The following is a 24394-nucleotide window of genomic DNA, read 5'->3' as shown; positions in this document are numbered from 1 at the left end:
TGTTTTGTCTTATTTAAAACGGCGCAATAATTCATTTTTGTGTAGGGAAAAGGACTGAGTTATGATGAATAGACTGCAGACATGTTCTACATAAAGTCACATCTCAGTATAACGTTAAACTAAAATATATACACAATCACTGTATCAGCTGCAGCCAGAGGCATGGTTTAAAACACAAGTGACAACATTCTTACAGAAGGAGCGATATTTTGGATGGTTAAGCATGCAGGAACACTTGGGATTTTCTTCAAAAGTTAGAAGTTTATTCACTTCTTAACAAGACATGAGGTTGCATTCATTGAAATGTTAGGGTGGAGGAGTTCAAGTTAAGGTGGTAAACCTGCTGCAACCCCGCCAGGTGAATAGGATTGGGTCTTCACAAGACAATATTTCCAGCTCTATTTGAAATGGGAGGAGCAGCGATGAAGTTTGTTCTGCTAAACAGGTCAGGCTGTTTGCCAAATAAATATCAACATGGCTTCAAAGGTAGAACTCAGCTGTCCTTCACCACTGCCCCCTACCCCTCCCATTACCCCCCACCCCCACCGCCCAGTTTATTTATTTTCTCCCTCTGCCATTGGTTCACACGCGTATCATTCACTATTCCCTGACTGAGAGTAGCTAGCACGTGCACCTGGCAGAACCAGGGTTCATTCCTCCTTCTGCTAATCAGCATTTGCAAAAATGAGGAATTGTGTTGGGGTGAGGTGGGTGAGGGGGGTGAGGTGGGTGAGAGGGGTGAGGTGGGTGAGGGGGGTGAGGTGGGTGAGGGGGGTGAGGTGGGTGAGAGGGGTGAGGGGGTGAGGTGGGTGAGGGGGTGAGGTGGGTGAGGGGGGTGAGAGGGGTGAGGGGGGTGAGGTGGGTGAGGGGGGTGAGGTGGGTGAGGGGGGTGAGGTGGGTGAGGGGGTGAGGTGGGTGAGGGGGGTGAGGTGGGTGAGAGGGGTGAGGTGGGTGAGGGGGGTGAGGTGGGTGAGGGGGGTGAGGTGGGTGAGAGGGGTGAGGGGGTGAGGTGGGTGAGGGGGGTGAGGTGGGTGAGGGGGGTGAGAGGGGTGAGGGGGGTGAGGTGGGTGAGGGGGGTGAGGTGGGTGAGGGGGGTGAGGTGGGTGAGAGGGGTGAGCTGTTGAGGGCGACACACAGATACATAGACACAGGAGTAGACTATTTGACCCCTTGATTACACTCGTCCATCCAATCTGAACCTCAACTCATTTACCTGTCTTTGTTCCATATCCCTCAATACCTTTAGCCAGCAAAAGTCTATCAATCTCAGTCTTCAACTAATCCCCAGTGCCCACGACTTCTTGGGGAAAGCAAATGATCGCTACCCTTTGTATGAAAAATTACAAACCCAAGTCTCTTAATTCTATAGCACAGGGAGCCAAAACCTGAGGTGTCCTTTGAACCAAGTGCATACTGCATTATTTCACAAGTTTCAATGCAAAACTCCTCACATGCAAACATTGCTTTCCACTTAATCACTGAAAGCATCCCACACAACACACCTTTAATTCAGAGATTGCAAAAGAGCAAAGAACCAAAGTAAACAGAAAATAATCCCAGCCCACTCACTGACATTGCAAACCCCCCTCCCCCACCCCCATCATCCACACCCCCTCCCCCCACCATCCACACCCCCCCACCATCCACAGCCCCTCCCCCCACCATCCACACACCCTCCCCCCACCATCCACACACCCTCCCACCACCATCCACACACCCTCCCACCACCATCCACACACCCTCCCCCCCACCATCCACACACCCTCCCCTCACCATCCACACACTCTCCCCCCACCATCCACACACCCTCCCCCCACCATCCACACACCCTCCCCCCACCATCCACACACCCTCCCACCACCATCCACACACCCTCCCACCACCATCCACACACCCTCCCCCCCACCATCCACACACCCTCCCCCCCACCATCCACACCCCCTCCCCCACCCACCATCCACACCCCCTCCCCCACCATCCACACACCCTCCCCCCTCGTCATCCACACACCCTCCCCCCCACCATCCACACACCCTCCCCCCTCGTCATCCACACACCCTCCCCCCACCATCCACACACCCCCCACCATCCACACACCCTCCCCCCTCACACCCATCCACCATCTCCCACTTCACACCCATCCACACACACCCCCACCCCATTCACACACCCACCCTCCTCCCCCACACCTATCCACGCACCCACTCCCCCCCACCACACACCCTTCACCACCCCCCGCACACCCACTAACCCCGCCCCCCCCCACACCCTCCACCCCCCCTCCCCTCCACTGAAGGTTTCCGAAAATTGAGAACTCACCTGCAGGTTTCATGTAATACTGCTCTATATCTGACATATCGGTTTGTAGTACACACTCAAGATAGCTGAGGATAACTTTCCTACTGTAGTAATATCTCGCGCCCAATAGTAAGGTGGGCACACAGCAGGTCAGCAGCACGGACTTGGTCAGATAAAAGCACATTACTATGGAGACAAGGGAGAGAAATAAACGATACCTGTCAGAAAAGAGAATGGAGTGTTTATTTCGGAACAACCCCAGAGGAGAGACACACACATATATATAAAAATATATACACATTTACTGCCTATTTTGAAAAGTAATAATTCCTATATATATATGTATATACTTACATAACTTTGTTGTCTCAACTGCAGGAGATGTTCGCAAGATTTCCCAAACACAGTTATAGTCTGTGTTTTTTTTTTAACCTGTCTCCCATCAAAACTGACCACATCATTTAAACAAACAGTTTGGTCAAATTGTTAACACAGGGTACCCACTGTAAACAGTGTGACACCTTCTAACAGAACATCCTTACCTCAATACACACTGTGTCTCCACCTTTAACATTACACAGCAAACTGCTCACAAGCCTAATATTGTTCAAAAGAAGAGTCTGGAGTGGAACTAGGTACAATCTTTGGTAGTATTTTAAAATTCTTTTTTAAAAAAAAGGGTCTGTTCACCATCTATGGGGCTATTTTCTCCTCCCAATCCCTCCTCCAGCCGGTGGCTGCTTGCTGGCTAGAGCGCGCAGCGCGTTCTCCCTCTCCCTCTGTGTATCTCGTGAACGTGCTGCGCGTGCACGTGGGTCACAGGAACGCGCCGCGGGCTGGCTCGAGAACTGCGGGGGCGCGGAGGGCATGTCTCACAGGAAAGGAAGGCGCATGTTGAAAAGGTCCATGTCTCCTTTAGTGGGACATAGGAGAAGGTGCAGATTTCCATTGGGGCTGTTCCCTATCTGTGTGTGTGTGTGTGGGTGGGGTGGATCTCGGGTCATACAGAGAACAGTAAACACTATCCGCTGGGGATATTCCCTGTCTGTGTGCATGGGGTGTAATCTCACTGCATGCCAGAGTGTGTGAGGGATATAACACAGCAAATGCCGAAAAGCCAACTAGACAGAAAATCGAGAGAGATAAAGAGCGGTCTCACCAGGCACCCATGTGAAAAGGGGAATCTGGATAAGAATACCACATAGCATGTTAGTGATAACCTGGGCAAAGCCATCCCACGTAAAGGGTACCATGGGTAAGGTACATTGGTAGAAGTAACCATGTTATAAGTAATCTGCGTAAGGGTACGTGGGTACGTGTGTAAAGTACATCTGTAAAGGGTACCTGGATAAGGTACATAGATAGGTAAGGGGTGCATGGGTAAGGGTACATAGGAAAGGGGTACATGGGTAAAATACATAGGTAAGATGTACATGGGTATGGGCACATGGGCAAAGGTACATGGGAAAGGGGTACTTGGGTAAGGGGTACATGATAAGGTACGTGGGTATGGGTACATGGGTAAGGGTACATGGGTATGGGTACATGGGTAAGGGTACATGGGTAAGGGTACATGGGTATGGGTACATGGGTAAGGGTACATGGGTATGGGTACATGGGTAAGGGTACATGGGTAAGGGGAAACTGGATAATGGTACATAGATAAAATACATTGGTAAGGGTGTCATGTTGAAGATGCATGAGTAAGGGGAATCGTATGGGTACATGGGTAGGGATAACGTGGGTAAACATACTTGTTATGAGTAAGATTAATGGATAAGGTTACATGAGTGAGCATGCATGGTTGAGGTGCCATATAAAGTGTACATGGGTTAAAGAGCAACGGTAATGTGGGTAAAAATACCATGTTAAGGTTTCATGGGTGAGGCTATTTATATAAGGGTTATCAGATTATCCCTACTAAAGTATCCTTAACATGGTAACTTTATCCAGGTGAGGGTAAACTGTGTAATCTGGGTAAGGGTAAACTGGATAAGGGTAAACTGGATAAAGGTAAACTGGGTAAGGGTAATCTGGGTAATCTGGATAAGGGTAAACTGGGTGAGGGTAATCTGGGTAATCTGGATAAGGGTAAACTGGGTAAAGGTAAACTGGGTGAGGGTAAACTGGATAAGGGTAAACTGGGTAAAGGTAATCTGGGTAAGGGTAATCTGGGTAAGCGTAAACTGGGTAAGGGTAAACTGGGTAAAGGTAATCTGGGTAAGGGTAAACTGGGTAAGGGTAAACTGGGTAAAGGTAATCTGGGTAAAAGTAAACTGGGTAAAGGTAATCTGGGTAAGGGTAAACTGGGTTAGGGTAATCTGGGTGAGGGTAATCTGGGTAAACGTAACCTGGGTAAGGGTAAACTGGGTAAAGGTAATCTGGGTAAAAGTAAACTGGGTAAAGGTAATCTGGGTAAGGGTAATCTGGGTAAAGGTAAACTGGGTAAAGGTAATCTGGGTAAAGGTAATCTGGGTAAGAGTAAACTGGGTAAGGGTAAACTGGGTAAGGGTAAACTGAGTAAAGGTAATCTGGGTAAGGGTAAACTGGGTATGGGTAACATGGGTAAGGGTAAACTGGGTAAAGGTAAACTGGGTATGGGTAACATGGGTAAGGGTAAACTGGGTAAAGGTAAACTGGGTAAGGGTAAACTGGGTAAAGGTAATCTGGGTAAGAGTAAACTTGGTAAAGGTAATCTGGGTAAGGGTAATCTGGGTAAGAGTAAATTGGGTAAAGGTAAACTGGGTAAGGGTAAACTGGGTAGGGGTAATCTGGGTAAGGGTAACTGGGTAAGCGTAACTGGGTAAGGGTAAACTGGGTAAGGGTAAACTGGGTAAAGGTAACTGGGTAAGCGTAACTGGGTAAGGGTAAACTGGGTAAGGGTAAACTGGGTAAAGGTAACTGGGTAAGTGTAACTGGGTAAGGGTAAACTGGGTAAGCGTAACTGGGTAAGGGTAAACTGGGTAAGGGTAACTGGGTAAGGGTAAACTGGGTAAGGGTAACTGGGTAAGGGTAAACTGGGTAAGGGTAAACTGGGTGAGGGTAATCTGGGTAAAGGTAAACTGGGTGAGGGTAATCTGGGTAAGCGTAACTGGGTAAAGTAATCTGAGTAAGGGTAAACTGGGTAAAATAAACTGGCAGGATATCAGGAGACCTGCTCCGCATTGCCCGGACTATTCCAGTTTGCCATACCCCCAAACACAGCCGGAGCTCTGTGGGTTGACGCGCCTGTGGGTCTCTGCCGGAGACCCGAGTGGTAGCCGCTGTGGAGTGAGGGCCACCCGGGCCGCTTTCCAGCTGCCACACTCTCTCTCCCACCTACCCCCCACCCTCCAACCCCACCCCCCCCCCCCAAACTCTCCGCGCACCGCCTGTCAGTATAGCGCCCGTCCATCAGCATTAAGCTGAGCTCCACTTACATTGGCAATGCAGTTTCGCGATCGTCTGTGTTTTTTTCTCATTTTTCAAATGATTTCAGACTGAAAACTCTTAAAAGATTAAAATGACCGCCATATTAAGTGCCTTTTTTTTGTTCTAAAATAAAAAATAATAATTAAATAATACAATTTGCACACAGTGGTATATATTTTGTTTTTTTTTTAAAAAAAAAGTAATTTAAATTAAGGGTTGCTTTTAAGTCCATCACGTTTTGCTGCGTAGAAAAACACACACACACACACACACAACACAAATATATATATATATATATTCCTGGTAATAACATGGGTGCAAAATGCATCTTAAAGTGGGCTATAGTGGGGTGTAAATACATTTTCCCGTGCAGGTTAAAAACCGGTGATAGAAATTCCGCTCACCGGTCAGACAGGAGTAAAAGAGGAGCATCTTCGGCTGTTGTTTTAAGCCCCTGAGCGCCGTGTTGGGGATCCGCTCCATGATCCCTTCGTAAAAGATGCGGCAGGCGCTCGCCTGGTCCCCGGGCTGAAACTCCCGAATGAAGACGGCTTCGGGCTTCGGCTGCTGGGGCTGTTGGGGTTGGGGTTGTTGGGGCTGTTGTTGGGGCGGCGGCAGCAGCAGCAGCTCGGCTGCCTCGGGCTCCTCCGGCGGGAGCGATCCAGAGGAAGGGGATCCAGCGGCCACTGGCGGCGGCGGGGACCCCGGCGCCGGCCACATCTGGCTGGAGGAGACGACCATCGCGTCGCCCTTATTCGAGCCCGGCATCTCCTCGTCCGCCACGATCTTGGTTTCGCAGACCATGCTGGCGGGCAAAAACTGCATAAAAAAGAGCTGGCGGACCTTCCTCCTCTGCCAAAGCCAAACAGACACACAAAAAATAAAAATAAAAAATAAAATAATAAAAATATATATAATGTGGGTGGGTGGGTGGGTAGGAGAGAGAGAGGGAGGGGGGAGAGAGAGAGAGAGAGAGAGAGTGTGGGGAAGGGGAGGGAAGGTGGAGAGATGGTGGAAAATGAAGGGGGAGAGAGAGAGAGAGAGAACCCCCTCCCCTGATCTCTCCTACCTCCTGCAGCAATATCTGAAATGACTGAGTTACTGCGCTCCTACCCTCCCCGGCCCCCCCATTTATAAGGGACTGAGCTCACGCTGCCAATCCAGCCGGCTCTTTTCAGTTGGCCGGGGAAGGTGCCTCATGTGGTCTAGAGGGAGGTGTGTGTGGGTGTGGGGGTGGGAGAGAGGGTGGAGGGAGGGAGGGAGGAGGGCATTTCTCCATGAAACAACTCGCCCCTCTCTTTCCCATTTGCAAGTACTGTCACATTTTCTATCGCATCGAAGGGCGCTGATGTCTGCACATATACATACACACACATACATATACATATACACACACATACACATACATACATACACACACATACATATACATACACATACATACATACACACACATACACACACATACATATACATACACATACATACACACACATACACACACACACATACACACACATACACACACATACATACACACACACATACATACACACACATACACACACATACACATACATACATACACACACATACACACATACATACACACACATACACACACATACATATACATACATACACACACACATACATACACACACATACACACACATACACATACATACACACACATACACACACATACATACACACACATACACACACATACATACACACATACACACATATATACACACATACATACACACACACATATATACCAAAAAAAGAAGCAAAAATTAATAAAGGGTCAGTCAGCGATCAATCAGCGCACATCAACCGTGAGGGAGAGAGAGGGAGAGAGAGAGAAGGGCAAAATTCACCATTTTATTTACTTCCCTATTTAATGTCATCTTTTTGTCTCTATTTCTCCCCCCCCCCCCTCCACCCCCACTCCAAAGATGATAATCTCTGCTGTTCACTCCCTCCAAACCCCACCCCCCCCCCAAAAAAAAAATACTGCCTGTGTACCAGTAACCGGTTTAAATCCAACTATTTTTTTTTTGGAAGGGGGAGTTTTAAGATAAAGGGGTTTAAGGAGTGAATATTTACCCTACCGCAGGATTTCATCCGATCGCCCTCCATCATTCTCTGTTCCACCCCTCTCTGACAGCATTCAGTCCTGAATATCAGTCTCCCAAATCCCTAGCAGCGTTTATACAAGACATCGGCCATGTCTGCCTCTAGACCATTCCTTGAGTGCACTGTATTTACTGTTCCACTCGCACACACACACACACACACACCATTTTAAACACACTCACCACACACACATATACACACACACACACACTTTAGCCGGATTGTCTAATCTCCACTGGACTGGAACAAGGGCAGAACATTGAGAATTAACCTTGGTAACAACACCGAGCGCGCAATCTTCAGCCCGTTTCTTATCAATAATACGTTTGTTTTAAAAATAAATAAATAAATAAAATAACCATCTTTTATTTGGTGAGAGATTGACACTGATGTCACAACGATCGCCAACGCAGCTTCTGCTTTGAAACTGGGCTAACATTACAAATTGGATAAACAGCGAGGCGTTAGGCTAGGGACGTCATCAAAGATTGAGAGAGGAAAAAGTATCTTATTGGCGAATTTATTCGGTGCATATTCGGTACATAACGATGAATGACTGGATTTCGACCCTAATTGATCATTAGTATTCAGTAAAATGTGATTTCATGGAGGAAGAGGGGGGTGGGTGATACCTGATTAGATTCGGATTCAATAAAATTGGTGCAAAGATGGAAGGAAGGGTTTTTTTTTAAAAAATGAATCTTTCTTCACTATAAAAGCCCCCGCCCCCGGCGGGATCCAGGCTTCTATCGTCTTATCAGGGTTGTTTGTGCTTGGAGTGAGGTCCCTCTCGAGGAGAGGGTCACAGCGGTGATTTAAAATGACAATTATTTGGTGTCTGTGTGTGTGTCGAGGGTGGTCTCTGTTTAAGATATATTAAAAAAAACAGGACCTGTTTCTTGCCTCTTTGTGAAGGCGACATGTTGTATTTGGAGGGAATGGGGATTGTTTCAGATTCCGAATTGTAGGATTGGAGATCTGAGAGGGAGGGAGGGAGAGAGAGATAGAGGGGGGGAGTGTGGGGGGAGATCTGGGCACTCCCGGGCTGTGTCATCGATCGGAGGACAATTTTCAGGGAAAAGCTGAATGCTCACACTATTATTATTTTTTCTCCCCCTGGTCACATTTAGTAAACGCGTTTTAAGGTGTTTTTTTTTAATTTTCAATTGGGGGGGAAATAATGACGCGAGAGGTTTAATTTTTACTCCTAGGTGCTTGAGTTGGAATAGCGAGCTGGGTATTAATGGAAGGGGCTTTGTGGCGGGTCCTGAATCTCGAATCTTCTTGTAGCTGATCAGCAGAAACTGGGGCGGGGGAGCTGGGGGGAGTTGGGGAGTGGTGGTGGGGTGGGGGTAATGCTATTTGAAGTTTAAGTTGGGTCACTGGACAATATTTAACCCTGGGGGGTGCTGATTGGCCGAATATTGTCTGGTGTTAAGCAGGACGGATGTAAAGAGGAGGTGAGACAATTCCTCACCAAATTCTGAACAGTCGAATTTTAGTTTCTATATATATTTTTTAAAAGGGTTTGTTCTCCCCGATGTTATTGTGAAACTCGCCCATTAATAAGCCTCGTTGATTGGGACAATAATCAGCATTTGGTGTTCACTCTCCCCACTCTCCGTTCTGGGTTTGGAAAAGACGTATCCAAGTGTGTGTGTGTGTGTGTGTGAGAGAGAGAGAGAGAGAAAAGGATGTTTTATTTCAAAGGGCCGACACGGGCGCGATGGGCCGAACGGCCTGGTTCTTTGGCGCTCCTCAGACATCCTCCAGCGCCAGACCCTTCGCTGCTTATAAGCGAGCAGCTCCTTGAGCGTTGGTTGGGTCGCCCCAGGCAGTTACTGACACACACACACAATGTCGAGGTTTGAAAGATTTTAACCACGCCACAATAAACCTTGGCTGGGAGGCGAATTACTCCTCTAAATCCCAACCACCGCCCCCACCTGCTCACATTTCAGTCCAGACCATATTAGTTTATAGCCCACAACTGCCTGATGTCGATGATGATTCTGGGCAGAGCCCAGCATGTTGTAGAAATAAATGAGACATCGCATTGGCTTACTTAGCTCTCCCATCTCCCCCTGTTTACCCACTCACACTCACACACGGTGGCTCTGGAATAAAAGTTAGGCTTAACATAGTATTGTTGTGGCTGCTTTTGCAGCTTGTTAAGCGATGTGCGATGTTGGTTGGGGAGTGGGGGGAGTGGTGTGTGTGTGTGAGCCAAGGTCCCGACTGCCTGGTTCTCAGTTGGGAGATCGGAAGAGGACTGCAGTGCGGGTGAATCCAGACAAAACAAAACCCGAGCCCGCCTCTCTCCATCTCCCTCAACACATTTTCAGTGTGGCTGTTATGAGTCAATTTCTTCACTCCCCCCCACCCCCCCTCCCCACCTCTACCCTGAAGGTGTTGCAAAGTTTGCACTGGATAACTTGAGTTGTGCTGGGCAGACTGGACACCGGGTGTCTAAGTTGGGGGTAGGGGGGGTGCTGAACTTTGCCAAGGAACGTACCCAATGGGAATCTGCTCCCTGCTCCCAGTGAGTTTGCCAACTCTCCAGAGCTGCCCCGGAATCTCCAGGAATGAAAGGTTCCATCTCCCTCAGCTGCTTTGTACAAACCCAGGAGAAACATGAATGTAAGAAAAAAAAAATGACTTCTGTCAATAGATAAAAGCAAAAAAAAACTGTGGATGCTGGAAATCCAAAACAAAAACAGAAACAGAAATACTTGGGAAAAACTCAGCAGGTCTGGCAGCATCGGTGGAGGAGAGCACAGTTGACGTTTCGGGTCCTCATGACCCTTCAACAGAACTAGTTGACGTTTTGAGTCCTCATGACCCTTCAACAGAATTAGTTGACGTTTCGAGTCCTCATGACCCTTCAACAGAACTAGTTGACGTTTCGAGTCCTCATGACCCTTCAACAGAACTAGTTGATGTTTTGAGTCCTCATGACCCTTCAACAGAACTAGTTGAAGAGGACTTGAAACGTCAACTTTGCTCTTCTCCGCCGATGCTGCCAGACCTGCTGAGTTTTTTCAGGTATTTCTGTTTCTGTTTTTGTTTTTGACTTCTGTCAATTTTCTTTAAACACTTTCCTTTAGTTCAAAAATGATTGGAGATGGTGGGGGGGGGTTGGAGGGGGTTACAAGGTTGTTCAGCTGCCAATAATCACTCAATCAGGTGACAGAGCCTGGTTGCTCTTCGATTGGCAAGGGCAGATGGTGTGTGAGGAGGATGGGTGACCAGTGGCATAAATGCGAGATGAAGAGGAATGAGAGGGGCCTTGTGTGGGGCATAATGGACCAACAGGACGGAATAGCCATAGACAACAACAACTTGTATTTATATAGCACCTTTAACTTGATTAAACACCCCCTATTCAGTTCTCAGGAGCATTATGAAGCAAAGTTAGGCACCGAGCAACACAAGGAGATGTTACGTCAGATAGCCAAAAGCTTGGTCAAAGAGGTAGCTTCTTGAAGGAGTACCTTAAAGGAGAAAAGCGAGGTAGAGAGGCAGACTGGTGAAGGGAGGGAATTCCAGAGCTCAGGGCCCAGTCAGATGTAGGTGTGGCCACCAATAGTAGAACAATTAAAATCAGGGGATGCCCAAGAGGTCAGAATCAGATGACCTCATGCTTATGGGTCAATGTAATTCTATATTATGCAATGTGAGGGAGGGAGAGGTTGGAGGCTGGTGGTTAAGTGGTGAACAGTTCAGGATCAATCAGATGAGCAAGCCTTGCACCAAGGGGATGGCCATATTGGGAGTTGAGATTGCTTACTTCTCTTTCCCTGTCTGATCCAATACTGGCTATAGTCACCACTCCTCTTGCTCCACCATTAATGCCACCCCTGCTTGAACTCAGCTGATGCAACTTGTACCAAGGATTAAAAGGGATGGACTCAGGGGTGGAAAATTTAGGAGTCAGAATACAGAAAAAAAGTGGGGGAAAATCCAGCATTTGGCCAAATTTTTCACAGAATCACAGAATTTAAGCGGCACTGAAGGAGGCCATTTGGCCCATTGTGTCTGCACCGGCTCTCCAAATGAGCATTATAACCTAGTGCCATTGCCCTGCCTTTTCCCCGTACCCTTGCACATTGTTTCTATTCAAATAATCATCTGATGCCCTCTTGAATGCCTCAATTGAACCTGCCTGCACCACACTTCCAGGCAGCGCATTCCAGACCCGAACCACTTGAAATGTGGAAAAGTCTTCTCTCACGTCACATTTACTTCTTTTGCAAATCACTTTAAATCTGTGCCCTCTTGTTGTTGATTCTTTTACGAGCAGGAATAGCTTCTCCCTATCTACTCTGTCCAGCCCCCTCATGATTTTGAACATCTCTATCAAATCTCCTCTTAGCCTTCTCCTCTCCAGGGAAAACAGTCCCAACTTCTCCAATCTGTTCTCATAGCTGAAGTTTCTCATCCCTGGGACCATTCTTGTAAACCTCTTCTGTACTCTCTCCAATGTGTTCACATCCTTCCTATAATGTGGCACCCAGAACCATACACAATACTCCAGCTGAGGTCTAATGAGTGTCTTATATAAATTCAGCATAACCTCCTTGTTCTTGTACTCTCTGCTCCTATTAATAAAGCCCAGGATACTCTATGCTTTATTAACTGCTCTCTCCACCTGTCCTGCCACTCTCAGAGATCTATACACATATACACCCAGGTCTTTCTGCTCCTACACACCCTTTAAAATTTCACCCCTTATTTTATATTGTCTGTCCATGTTCTTCCTACCAAAATGCCTCACGCTTCTCACACTTGAACTTCATCTGCTCCCTATCTGCCCACTCCACCAACTTGTCTTTGTCCATTTGTAGTTCTACACTGTCCTCCTCGCAGTTTACAACACTCCCAAGCTTCGTATCATCCACAAACTTTGAAATTGTCCCCTGCACACCAAGATCTAGATCATTAATATACATCAGGAAAAGCAAGGGGCCTAATACCGACCCCTGGGGAACTCCACTACAAACCTTCCTCCAGCCTGAAAAATATCCATTGCCCATTACTCTCTGCTTCCTATTTTTCAGCCAATTTTGTATCCATGTTGCTACTGTCCCTTTTATTCCATGAGCAATAACTTATCTCACAGGTCTGTTATGTGGCACTGTGTCAAATGCCTTTTGAAAGCCCATGTACACCACATCAACAGCATTACCCTCATCGACCTTTTCTGTTACCTCTTCAAAAAACTCCAGCAAGTTAGTTAAACACAATCTCCCCTTTAGAAATCCATGCTGGCTCTTCCTTATTAACCCATATTTTTCCATGCAACTACTAAGTCTATCCTGAATAATTGTTTCTGTAATCATGCACATCACTGAAGTTAAACTCAGAGATAAAAACAAAAAACTGCGGATGCTGGAAATCCAAAACAAAAACAGAAATACCTGGAAAAACTCAGCAGGTCTGGCAGCATCGGCGGAGAAGAACAAAGTTGACGTTTCGAGTCCTCATGACCCTTCAACAGAACTAAGTAAAAATAGGAGAGGGGTGAAATATAAGCTGGTTTAAGGTGGGGGGGGTGTGGGGGGAGAGAAGTTGGGGGGGGGGGTGGTTGTAGGGACAAGCAAGCAGTGATAGGAGCAGATAATCAAAAGATGTCACAGACAAAAGAAAAAAGAGGTGTTGAAGGTGGTGATATTATCTAAAAGAATGTGCTAATTAAGAATGGATGGCAGGACACGCAAGGTACAGCTCTAGTGGGTGTGGGGTGAAATAAGACTAAAAGGGCATAAAAGGTATAGATTTAAAAATAATGGAAATAGGTGGGAAAAGAAAAATCTACATAAATTATTGGAAAAAACAAAAGGGAGGGCGAAGAAACAGAAAGGGGGTGGGGATGGAGGAGAGAGTTCACGATCTAAAATTGTTGAATTCAATATTCAGCCCGGAAGGCTGTAAAGTGCCTAGTCGGAAGATGAGGTGCTGTTCCTCCAGTTTGCGTTGAGCTTCACTGGAACAATGCAGCAGGCCAAGGACAGACATGTGGGCAAGAGAGCAGGGTGGAGTTTTAAAATGGCAAGCGACAGGGAGGTCTGGGTCATTCTTGCGGACAGACCGAAGGTGTTCTGCAAAGTGGCCGCCCAGTCTGCGTTTGGTCTCTCCAATGTAGAGGAGACCGCATTGGGAGCAACGAATGCAGTAGACTAAGTTGGGGGAAATGCAAGTGAAATGCTGCTTCACTTGAAAGGAGTGTTTGGGCCCTTTGACGGTGAGGAGAGAGGAAGTGAAGGGGCAGGTGTTCCATATTTTGCGTATGCATGGGGAGGTGCCATAGGTGGGGGTTGAGGAGTAGGGGGTGATGGAGGAGTGGACCAGGGTGTCACGGAGGGAACGATTCCTACGGAATGCCGCCGGGGGGGTGAAGGGAAGATGTGTTTGGTGGTGGCATCATGCTGGAGTTGAAGTTAAACTGACTGGTCTGTAATTGCTGAGATTATCCTTACAGCCTTTCTTGAACAAGGGCGTAATGTTTGTATATCTCCAGTCCTCTGGCACCACCCTTGAGGGAAGACTGAAAGATTATGGCCAGTGCCCCTGCAATTTCTACTCTCACTTCCTTCAATATCCTTGGATGCATCTTGTCCGGTCCCGGTGCCTTGTCAACTTTAAGTACCAACAGTTTATTCAACACTTCCCCCTTATCAATTTTGAACCCTTCTAGTGACAGAGTTTCCTCGTCTGTCACCATGGCCTGGGTAGTATCTACCTCCTTGGTAAAGACGTATGCAAAGTATTCATTTAATACCTCAGCCATGGCTCCTTCATCCATGTGTAAATTTCCTTTTAGGTCTCTAATCGGCCCTACTCCTTTTACCACCCTTTTGCTATTTATATGCCTATAGAAGACTTTGGGATTGCCCTTTATGTTGGCCGCCAGTCTTTACTCATAATCCCTCTTCACTTCTCTAATATGCTTTTTCACCTCTCCTCTGAACCTTCTATATTCCTCTTGGTTCGCAATTGTATTTTCTACCTGACACCTGTCACAAGCGCACTTTTCCTTCTTTACCTTAATTTCTACTTCCTTTTTCATCCAGGGAGTTCTGGATTTGTTTGCCCTACCTCTCCCTTTCGATGGAATATACCGTGACTGTGCCCAAACCAATTATTTTTTGAAGGTAGCCCATTGTTCAGCTACAGTTTTTCCCACCAATCTTTCTTTCCAGTCTATCTGACCCAGCTCCGTTCTTGCCCCATTGAAGTCGGCTCTTGTCCAGTTAATTATTCTTACCCTGGATTGCCTATCATCCTTTTCTATCATCATCCTAAAACGTACAATACAATGATCACTGTCTCCTAAATGTTCCCCCACTGACACTTGATTGGCTCATCTCATTTCCAAGAACCAGGTCCTGGTCTTTTCTTGTTGGATTAGACACATGCTGCTGTAGAAAATTCTCCTGAACACAATCTAGGAACCTTTGCCCCTCTCCACCCTTTACACTAGCACTGTCCCAGTCTACATTCGGGTAATTTAAGACCCCCATTATAACTACGCTACAATGCCTGCATCTCTCTGTAATTTCCCTGCGAATTTATTCTCCTATGTCCTTCTCACTAGTTGGCGGTCTATAGACTACACTGAGCAATGTAATCACACACTTTTTGTTGCTTAGCTCTAGCCAAATTGATTCTGTTCTTGAACCCTCTGGGACATCCTCTTTCTCCAGCACTGCAATGCTCTCCTTAACCAATACCACCATCCCTCCCCCTTTCCTTCCTTTCCTATCTTTTCTGAACACCTTGTACCCAGGAATGTTTAACACCCAGTTCTGCCCTTCCTTGAGCCAGGTCTCTGTTATCGCCACAACATCATATTTCCACATGGCAATCTGCGCCTGTAACTCCCCAATCTTATTTACTATACTCCGTGCATTCACATACATGCATAGTAACCCTGATTTAGATTTTGTTACTTTCTCCCTCACCCCGACTTCACCTATTAATTTATTATTCTCTATTCTGGTGTTATCTGTCTCTTCCAATGTTTTGTGCACTCTGGTATCCCTCTCTAATATTCTCCCCTGGTTCCCACACCCCTGCTGAGTTAGTTTAAAGCCCTCCCAGCAGCACTAGCAAAACACCCGCAAGGAACTCAGTCCCAGCTCTGTTCAGGTGCAACCCGTCCGGCTTGTACAAGTGCCATCTCTCCCAGAGCCAGTCCCAGTGTCCCAGGAATCTAAAGCCCTCCCTCCTGAACCATCTTTCCAGCCACGCAATTGTCTGCCTTATCTTCCTATTCCTGTACTCACTGGCACATGGCACTGGGAGTAATCTGGAGATTACTACATTTGAGGTCCTGCTTGTTAATTTTCTACCTAGCTCCCAGTTCTTGTCACACTGAGATTCCTGAGGAAGGTGAAAATAACACCAGGAAACCTTGTGCCGGTTACAGAAGAGATTGAAAGTGATTTTGCCTGAGGCTAGCACATTCACAGTACAGCATTAGAGTTGACGCATTCACTTAACCTCCAACCTTAACCTGTAAACAGAAACAATAAAGGAAACAGGATTGAGCCAGATCGGATGTAAGCATAGCACTTCGTGATGTATACTGATCCCCTACCACCCCAAGGCAATTAACCGAAGCTGTGTATGCTATGGCAGCACGAAAGTTCAGCAGCTGAAATGTTTGGAAACCTATCGCGATTTTCAAGAGCTTCCGAGCCAAAACGTGAAAAGAAAACCAGAGGTTTTGTATTTCCAGAGTAGAGTTCACAATGTCTCAAAGTGTTCCCGAGCTAATGGCGCACTTTTGAAGTGTAGCCACTGTTGTAATGTAGGAAACATGGCAGCCAATTTGCACGCAGCAAGATCTCACAAACAGCATTGAGAGTCAACAGATACCTCCTGTTGGTTGAGGGACATCAGAGAGAATTCCCCTGTTCTTCGAAATAACGCCGTGGGCTCTTTTAATGTGTACCTGAGAGAACCTCGGGGTAACTTCTCATCTGAAGCATCAAAGAGCATCAGCACAAGTGGAAAGAGACAAGACTTAGGGACCCCAAGTGTCTGTATGTATACTGCCAGTGTTTATCCAGCCACAATTCTTTTTTTAAGCAGATCTTCACACATACTCTGAGGAATAGTGGGGAGGTGATGGAAGGGTCCCCAGACTGGTTATCAGCCCGTTGAACCTCACCATGAACACTCCTTCCATGGTCAGCAAGCCCTGGTGTGGGACTTAAACCCAGAGCTTTGGGCACGGAGGGAGGGACTGTACCACTGCATCACAAGACCCCTTCACCACTGCCTATTGAATGGACACCACCTGATCTGTAAGAGCATTGATTGTGGAGTGATGTGTTGCTGACCCCCAGAGACCCTCGAGGTCTCATCACTCATCAACCAGCATTATTAAAGAACAACAGCAACTTGTATGTGTATAGCACCTTTAAATAATAATAATAAATAATGAAACATCCCAAGGTGCTTCATAGGAGCATAATAAACAAAATTTGACCGTGAGCCACATAAGGAGATATTGGGCAGGATTTTACACCCCAGCTCATTGACGTATAAAATGACTCGGGATGACGTGGGGCGGAACTCCCAACCTCACCCCGCCCCATTTAAATTTTCAGGAATGTGGGCCCGCAGCAAAATCTGCTGTCCGCCCGCCGACCTGCCAATTGAGGCCACTGACAGGGTCAATTATGTAATTAAAGGACCTGCCCGTCCAGCCTTAATGTTGTCGGACAGGCCAGGAGCCCTGGCGGGAATTAGAAAAACCATGAAACCTCATCCACGGGCGGGACGAGGTTTGATGTAGCTTCTTAAAAAATTTTAATAAAGATTTTGTGAAAATTATGGACAGGTCCCAAGTCATGTGACATGAGGGGACATGTTAGGGAAATCTTATTTTTCTATTTTTATCTATTTTACATTTAGAGCCGATCTCCCTGAGGCAGCACTTAGCCTCAGGGAGATGAGTGCGCTCTTTCGTGTGCATGCGTGAAAGAGCACACTCTCAGGTTTAGGGATTTCCCCCCCCCCCATCACCCACACAGGAAGTGCATAGCGCTTCGCGCTCACCATTCAACTTCCCCCCCGATAGGGGGAAAATTCAGCCCATTAGGTTAGATGACCAAAAACTTGGTCAAAGACGTAGGTTATCAGGACTGTCTCAAAGGAGGAAAATGAGGTGGAGAAGTGGAGAGGTGTAGGGAGGGTATTCCAGAGCTTGAGGCCTAGGCAACTGAAAGGATGGTCATCACTGATGGAGTCAGGGATGCTCGAGAGGCTGGAATTGGAGGAGTGCAGATATCTTGTAGGGTTATATATGGAGGTAGATCAGGCCATGGAGAGATTTGACAATAAGGATGAGAATTTTAAAATTGAGGTACTGTTTAACTGGGAGCCAATGTAAGTGAGCACAGGAGTGAAAGATGAACATATTTGGCACATGACATAGCAGAGTTTTGGATGACCTCAAGTTTACGGAGGGTGGAATGTGGGAATCTGGTCAGGAGTGCCTTGGAATAGTCATGTCTGGAGGTAACAAGCGCATGAATGAGGGCTTCACCAGCAGAAGACCTAAGATGAGGCAGCGTCAGGCGATGTTGCAGAGGTGGAAATAGGCAGTTTTAGGGCGGATAAAAGGTTGAAAGCTCATCTTGGGGGCAAATATGACACAGAGGTTGTGAACAGCCTGGTTGAGCATCAGATAGTTGACAGCGAGAGGGATGGGGTCGGTAGTTAGGGAACAAGTTTTGGAGCAGGGACTGTAAACAATAGCTTCAGCCTTCCCAATATTTACTTGGAGGAAATTTTTGCTCATCCTGTACTGGATGTTTTTTTTTTACTCATTGATGGGATGTGGATGTCACTGGCCAGGCCAGTGTTTATTGCTCACCCCTAATTGCCCTTGAGAAGGTAGTGGTGAGCTGCCTTGTTGAACCGCTGCAGTCCATAAGCAGCCTGATAAATTAGGCACAGTAGAGGGGTCGAGAGAAGAGGCGGAGAGCTGGGGTCATCAGCGTACACATGGAAACTGATGTTGTATTTTCAAATGATGGGACCCAGGGCCAGCGTGCAGATGAGGAGTAGAAGGCAGCCAAGGATTAATCCTTGGGGGGTTAGCTGTGCAGAAATGGAAGGAGGGGCCAATACAAGTGATTCACTGGCTACAATTGGAAGAATAAGAATAGAAGCAGCTGAGAGCAGCTGGACGACAGTGGGGAGGTGATGGAGGAGGGTGGTGTGGTCAACCATGTCAAAGGCTGCAGACAGGCCGAGGAGGACAAGAAGGGAAAGTTTACCTTTGTCACAGTCACATAGGTTTTCTTTTATTCATTCATGGGATGTGGGCTTCGCTGGCTGGGCCAGCATTTATTGCCCATCCCTAGTTGCCCTTGAGAAGGTGGTGGTGAGTTGCCTTCTTGAACTGCTGCAGTCCGTGTGGTGTAGGTACACCCATAGTGCTGTTAGGGAGGGAGTCCCAGGATTTTGACCCAGCGACAGTGAGGGAACGGTGATATATTTCCAAGTCAGGGTGGTGAGTGACTTGGAGGGGAGCTTCCAGGTGGTGGTGTTCCCATCTATCTGCTGCCCTTGTCCTTCTGGATGGTAGTGTTTCTGGGTTTGGAAGGTGCTGTATGAGGAGCCTTGGTGGATTCCTGCAGTGCATCTTGTAGATGGTACACACGGCTGCTACTGTGCATCGGTGGTGGAGGGAGTAAATTTGTGGATGTGGTGCCATCAAGTGGCTGCTTTGTCCTGGATGGTGTCGAGCTTCTTGAGTGTTGTAGGAGCTGCACTCATCCAGGCAAGTGGGGAGTATTCCATCACACTACTGACTTGTGCCTTGTAGATGGTGGACAGGCTTTGGGGAGTCAGGAGGTAACTACTCGTTACACGATTCCCAGCCTCTGACCTGCTCTTGTAGCCACAGCATTTATATGGCTAGCCCAGTTCAGTTTCTGGTCAATGGTAATCCCCCAGGATTTTGATAGTGGGGGATTCAGTGATGTTAATGCCATTGAACATCAAGGGGCGATGGTTGGACTCTCTCTTGTTGGAGATGGTTAATTGCCTGACACTTGTGTGGCGTGAATGTTACTTGCCACTTGTCAGCCCAAGCCTGGATATTGTCCAGGTCTTGCTGCATTCGGACATGGACTGCTTCAGTATCTGAGGAATAGTGAATGGTGCTGAACATTGTGCAACCATCAGCGAACATCCCCACTTCTGACCTTATGATGAAAGGAAGGTCATTGATGAAGCAGCTGAAGATGGTTGGGCCTGGGACACTACCCTGAGGAACTCCTGCAGTGATGTCCTGGGACTGAGATGACTGACCTCCAACAATCACAACCATCTTCCTTTGTGCTAGATATGACTCCAACCAGTGGAGAGCTTTCCCCCTGATTCCCATTGACTCCAGTTTTGCTAGGGCTCCTTGATGCCACACTCGGCCAAATGCTGCCTTGGTGTCAAGGGCAGTCACTCTCACCTCACCTCGGGAGTTCAGCTCTTTTGTCCATGTTTGAATCAAGGCTGTAATGAGGTCAGGAGCTGAGTGGCCCTGGCGGAACCCAAACTGGGCATCAATGAGCAGGTTATTGCTAAGCAAGTGCTGCTTGATAGCATTGTTGATGACCCCTGGCATTACTTTACTGATGATGGAGAGTAGACTGATGGGGCGGTAATTGGCCAGGTTGGATTTGTCCTGCTTTTTGTTTAAAAGACATACCTGGGCAATTTTCTACGTAGCCGGGTAGATGCCAGTGTTGTAGCTGTACTGGAACATCTTGGCTAGGGGCGCGGCAAGTTCTGGAGCACAAGTCTTCAGTACTATTGCCGGAATATTGTCAGGGCCCATAGCCTCTGCAGCATCCAGTGCCTTCAGCTGTGTCTTGATATCACGTGGAGTGAATCGAATTGGCTGAAGACTGGCACCTGTGACTCTGGGAACCTCCGGAGGAGGCTGAGATGTGATTTGTGACCTTGGTAAGAGTTGTTTTGATACTCTAACAGGGAAGGAAACTTGATTGGAGGGATTCAAACATGGAGTTCCGGGAAAGTTGGGCATGGATTTGGGAGGCGAAAACACATTCAAGGATTTTGGAGATGAAAGGGAGGTTGGTGATGGGACGATAGTTTGCAAGGAGGGTGGGGTCAAGAGTTAAAGGAGAGAGGGACAGTTGCTGATGACACAAGGATAGATAAGAAAATAAATTGTGAAGAGGACATAAGCAGCCTACAAATGGATATAGATGGGTTAAGTGAATGGGGAAAAATTTGGCGGACGGAGTATAATGTGGGAAAAGTGAACTTGTCCACTTTGGTGAGAAGAATCGAAAAGCAGTGCACTATTTAAATGGAGAGAGATTGCAGAACTTCATGGTACAGAGGGATCTGGGCGTCCTGGTATATGAATCACAAAAGGATAGCATGCAGGTGCAGCAAGTGATTAGAAAGGCAAATGGAATGTTAGCATTTATTACAAGGGGAGTGGAATATAAAAGTAGGGAAGTTTTACTGCAGCTGTACAGGGCCTTGGTGAGACCACATCTGGAGATTTGTGTACAGTTTTGTTCCCCTGACAAAAAAGGAATTAGAATTGACGTAGAATTAGGAACTAATTAGAATTAGGAATTAACTGCATTAGAAGCAGTTCAGAGAGGGTTCACTTGACTGATTGCTGGGAAGAAGGGGTTATCTAATGAAGAAAGGTTGAAAAAGTTGAGCCTGTATCCATTGGAGTTTAAAAGATTGAGGGGTGATCTTATTGAAACATATAAGATCCTGAGGGGGCTTGACAGGGTGGATGCTGACAGGATGTTTCCCCTCGTGGGAGAGGTTAAAACTAGGGGACATAGTTTAAAAATTAGGATCTCCCATTTAAGACGGAGATGAGGAGAATGTTTTTCTCTGAGTGTCGTTAGTCCGTGGAATTCTCTTCCATAGAGAGCAATGGAGGCAGGGTCATTGGATATATTCAAGGTTGAGTTGGATAGATTTTTGATCGTCAAGGGAGTCGAGGGTTATGGAATGTGGAGTTGAGGCCACAGTCAGATCTGCCATGATCTCATTGAATGGCAGAGCTGTCTCGAGGGGCTGAATGGCCTACTCCTGTTCCTAATTCCTGTGTTCTTGTGTCAGAAGTTGTGGGGTTAGTAATTTAGTCAGAATAGGGTCGTGAGAACAGGAGGTGGATCTCCTGGCCAAGATGAGATTGCAAAGGCGGTGAGTGGAAATAGGAGAGAAACTAAAGATGCAAACAAGTTCAGGGCAACGCCAGGAGGTCGGGGGGCAGCGTTAGAGAAAGTGTAGCTCAATGGGCTGTGAGAATAAGGGTAAGTCAGCTGATTAGATTGTCTCGGTCTTCATCACAAAGAAGTCCATGAGCTCCTTGCAATTCTCGTTGGAGGTGAGGGTGGAGGAGACAGGGAGAAGGGTTTAAGAAGATGACTTACAGTAAAGAGAAGAAATCGGGAGTTACCATTAGTAATTCAGGATGATCCTGGAACATTGAACAGTTTTCACAGTGAGAGCAGGACCCAATAGAGCTTTATAGGATCATCCTCCACCATTTCCGCCAACTCCAGCATGATGCCACCACCAAACACATCTTCTCCTCAAACCCTGTCAGCATTCTGTAGGGACCATTCCCTCCGGGACACCCTGGTCCACTCCTCCATCACCCCCAACACCTCATCCCCCTCCCACGGCATCTTTCCATGCAATCGCAGAATGTGCAACACTTGTCCCTTTACCTCCTACCTCCTTGACATCCAAGGGCCCAAACACTCCTTTCAGGTGAAGCAGCATTTCACTTGCACCTCCTTCAATTTGGTCTCTTGCATTTGTGGCTCCCAATGCGGTTTCCTCTAAACTGGGGAGACTGAACGCAGACTGGGTGACCGCTTTGCGGAACACCTTCACTCAGTCGACAAACATGACCCAGACCTCCCTGTCACTTGCCATTTCAACACACCACCCTGCTCTCTTGCCCACATGTCCGTCCTTGGCCTGCTGCAATATTCCAGTGAAGCTCAACACAAACTGGAGGAACAGCACCTCATCTTCCGATTAGGCACTTTACAGCCTTCCGGACTGAATATTGAGTTCAATAACTTCAGACCATGAATTCTCTCCTCCATCTTGACCTCTTTTTAAAATCTATTTGTTTATTTATTTATTTTTGTTTTACTCTTATTTATTTGTTCTTTTTTTGATCCTTTTTCTGCAACCGGCCCCCCCACAGGGCCATCTGTCACTTGTTTCTATGTTGTTCTTTCACAGAGCGCTGACCCTTGTTCTTCTATTAACACCTTCTGCTTTCTTACCTTTATGCCACTATCAGCACCTTCTTTACTCTTTACCACTACCATTAATACTCCCTTCATCTGGCATCCATGGCATCTTTGTCAATCTCTCCTTAGCCCCCACCTATCCCTGACCTTCTATCTTGCTCCACCTGCTCCACCTCCTCATAAACTGTATAAAATTCATCAGATCACATTTCTACTTCTCTTTAGCTCTGAAGAAGACTCGAAACGTTAACTCTGATGCTGCCAGACCTGCTGAGTGTTACCAGCACTTTTGTTTTTAATCCCAATGGAGCTTTATGTGACCCAGCAGGTCGGATGGTGAATAGATAACCCTGTTGTCCACCATATTCATTTCAATCTGCATCCCCTGGACTTAAGATTGCAGAGGTGAGGGTTGAACTAGGGGAGTGGCCAGCATGAGAGAGCATGGGGCATCAAAGGTGAAGGTGAGGGCGCAGCTGAGCATGTCGCTAGCTCCCCCTTGGAGGGAACTTGCAGGAGGTAGTGTTCCCATGTGTCTGCTGCCCTTGTCCTTCTCAGTGGAAGAGGTCACAGGTTTGGAAGGTGCTGTTGAAGGAGGCTTGGTGAATTGCTGCAGTGCATCTTGTAGATGCTACACACTGCTGCCATTGTGGAGCTGGTCATTGGGCTATTCTGTGTAGAGTAGGTGACAGGTCTGCTCTGCTCGGGTTATCTAGATATGTCTTGTCAGCGGGATGGGGGTGGTGGGTCGGGGGGGGTGGGATGGTGGAGGCATAGCGAAGATTGAGTTTAATTTTTTTAATACATTTGTATAGAGCCAGGAAAAGCAGGACTGTTTATCAGGTAGTGCCAGCCATATCTCAGTTGGCAACACAATGGGTTCAGGTCCCACTCCAGAGACTTGAGCACAAAATCCAGACTTTCAGTCTAACCTCAGTGGTGGGGAAACTGTTGGAAGCAATTCTGAGGGACAGAATTAATCTACACTTGGAGAGGCAGGGATTAATCAAGGACAGTCAGCATGGTTTTGTTAAGGGGAGGTCATGTCTGACCAATGTGGTTGAATTTTTCAAAGAGGTGACCAGGTGTGTAGATGAGGGCAATGCATTTGACATAGTCTACTTGGACTTCAGCAAGGCTTTTGATTAGGTCCTGCATGGGAGACTGATAACGAAGGTAAGAGCCCATGGGATCCAAGGCAATTTGGCAAATTGGATCCAGAATTGGCTGAGTGGCAGGAAGCA

General features: G+C 47.1%; 1 protein-coding gene across 1 annotated transcript in view; it reads right to left on the bottom strand.

The window, feature by feature from the left end:
- nat8l (N-acetyltransferase 8-like) overlaps positions 1-7870 on the bottom strand; it is a 54981-nt gene extending 47111 nt beyond the window's left edge. Inside the window, exons 1-3 of the mRNA XM_078560721.1 lie at positions 7830-7870; positions 6114-6561; positions 2320-2484 (exon numbers count right to left, since the gene is read on the bottom strand). Of these exons, the coding sequence (XP_078416847.1) occupies positions 2320-2484; positions 6114-6534 (586 nt within the window). The 5' untranslated portion in view covers positions 6535-6561; positions 7830-7870. The remainder of the gene's footprint in view (positions 1-2319; positions 2485-6113; positions 6562-7829) is intronic.
- Positions 7871-24394: the final 16524 nt, after the last annotated feature.

This window comes from Cetorhinus maximus, chromosome 2, assembly GCF_964194155.1.
Source record: "Cetorhinus maximus chromosome 2, sCetMax3.hap1.1, whole genome shotgun sequence".
NCBI classification, from domain to species: domain Eukaryota; kingdom Metazoa; phylum Chordata; class Chondrichthyes; order Lamniformes; family Cetorhinidae; genus Cetorhinus; species Cetorhinus maximus.
This window is presented reverse-complemented; position numbering and strand designations above follow the sequence as displayed.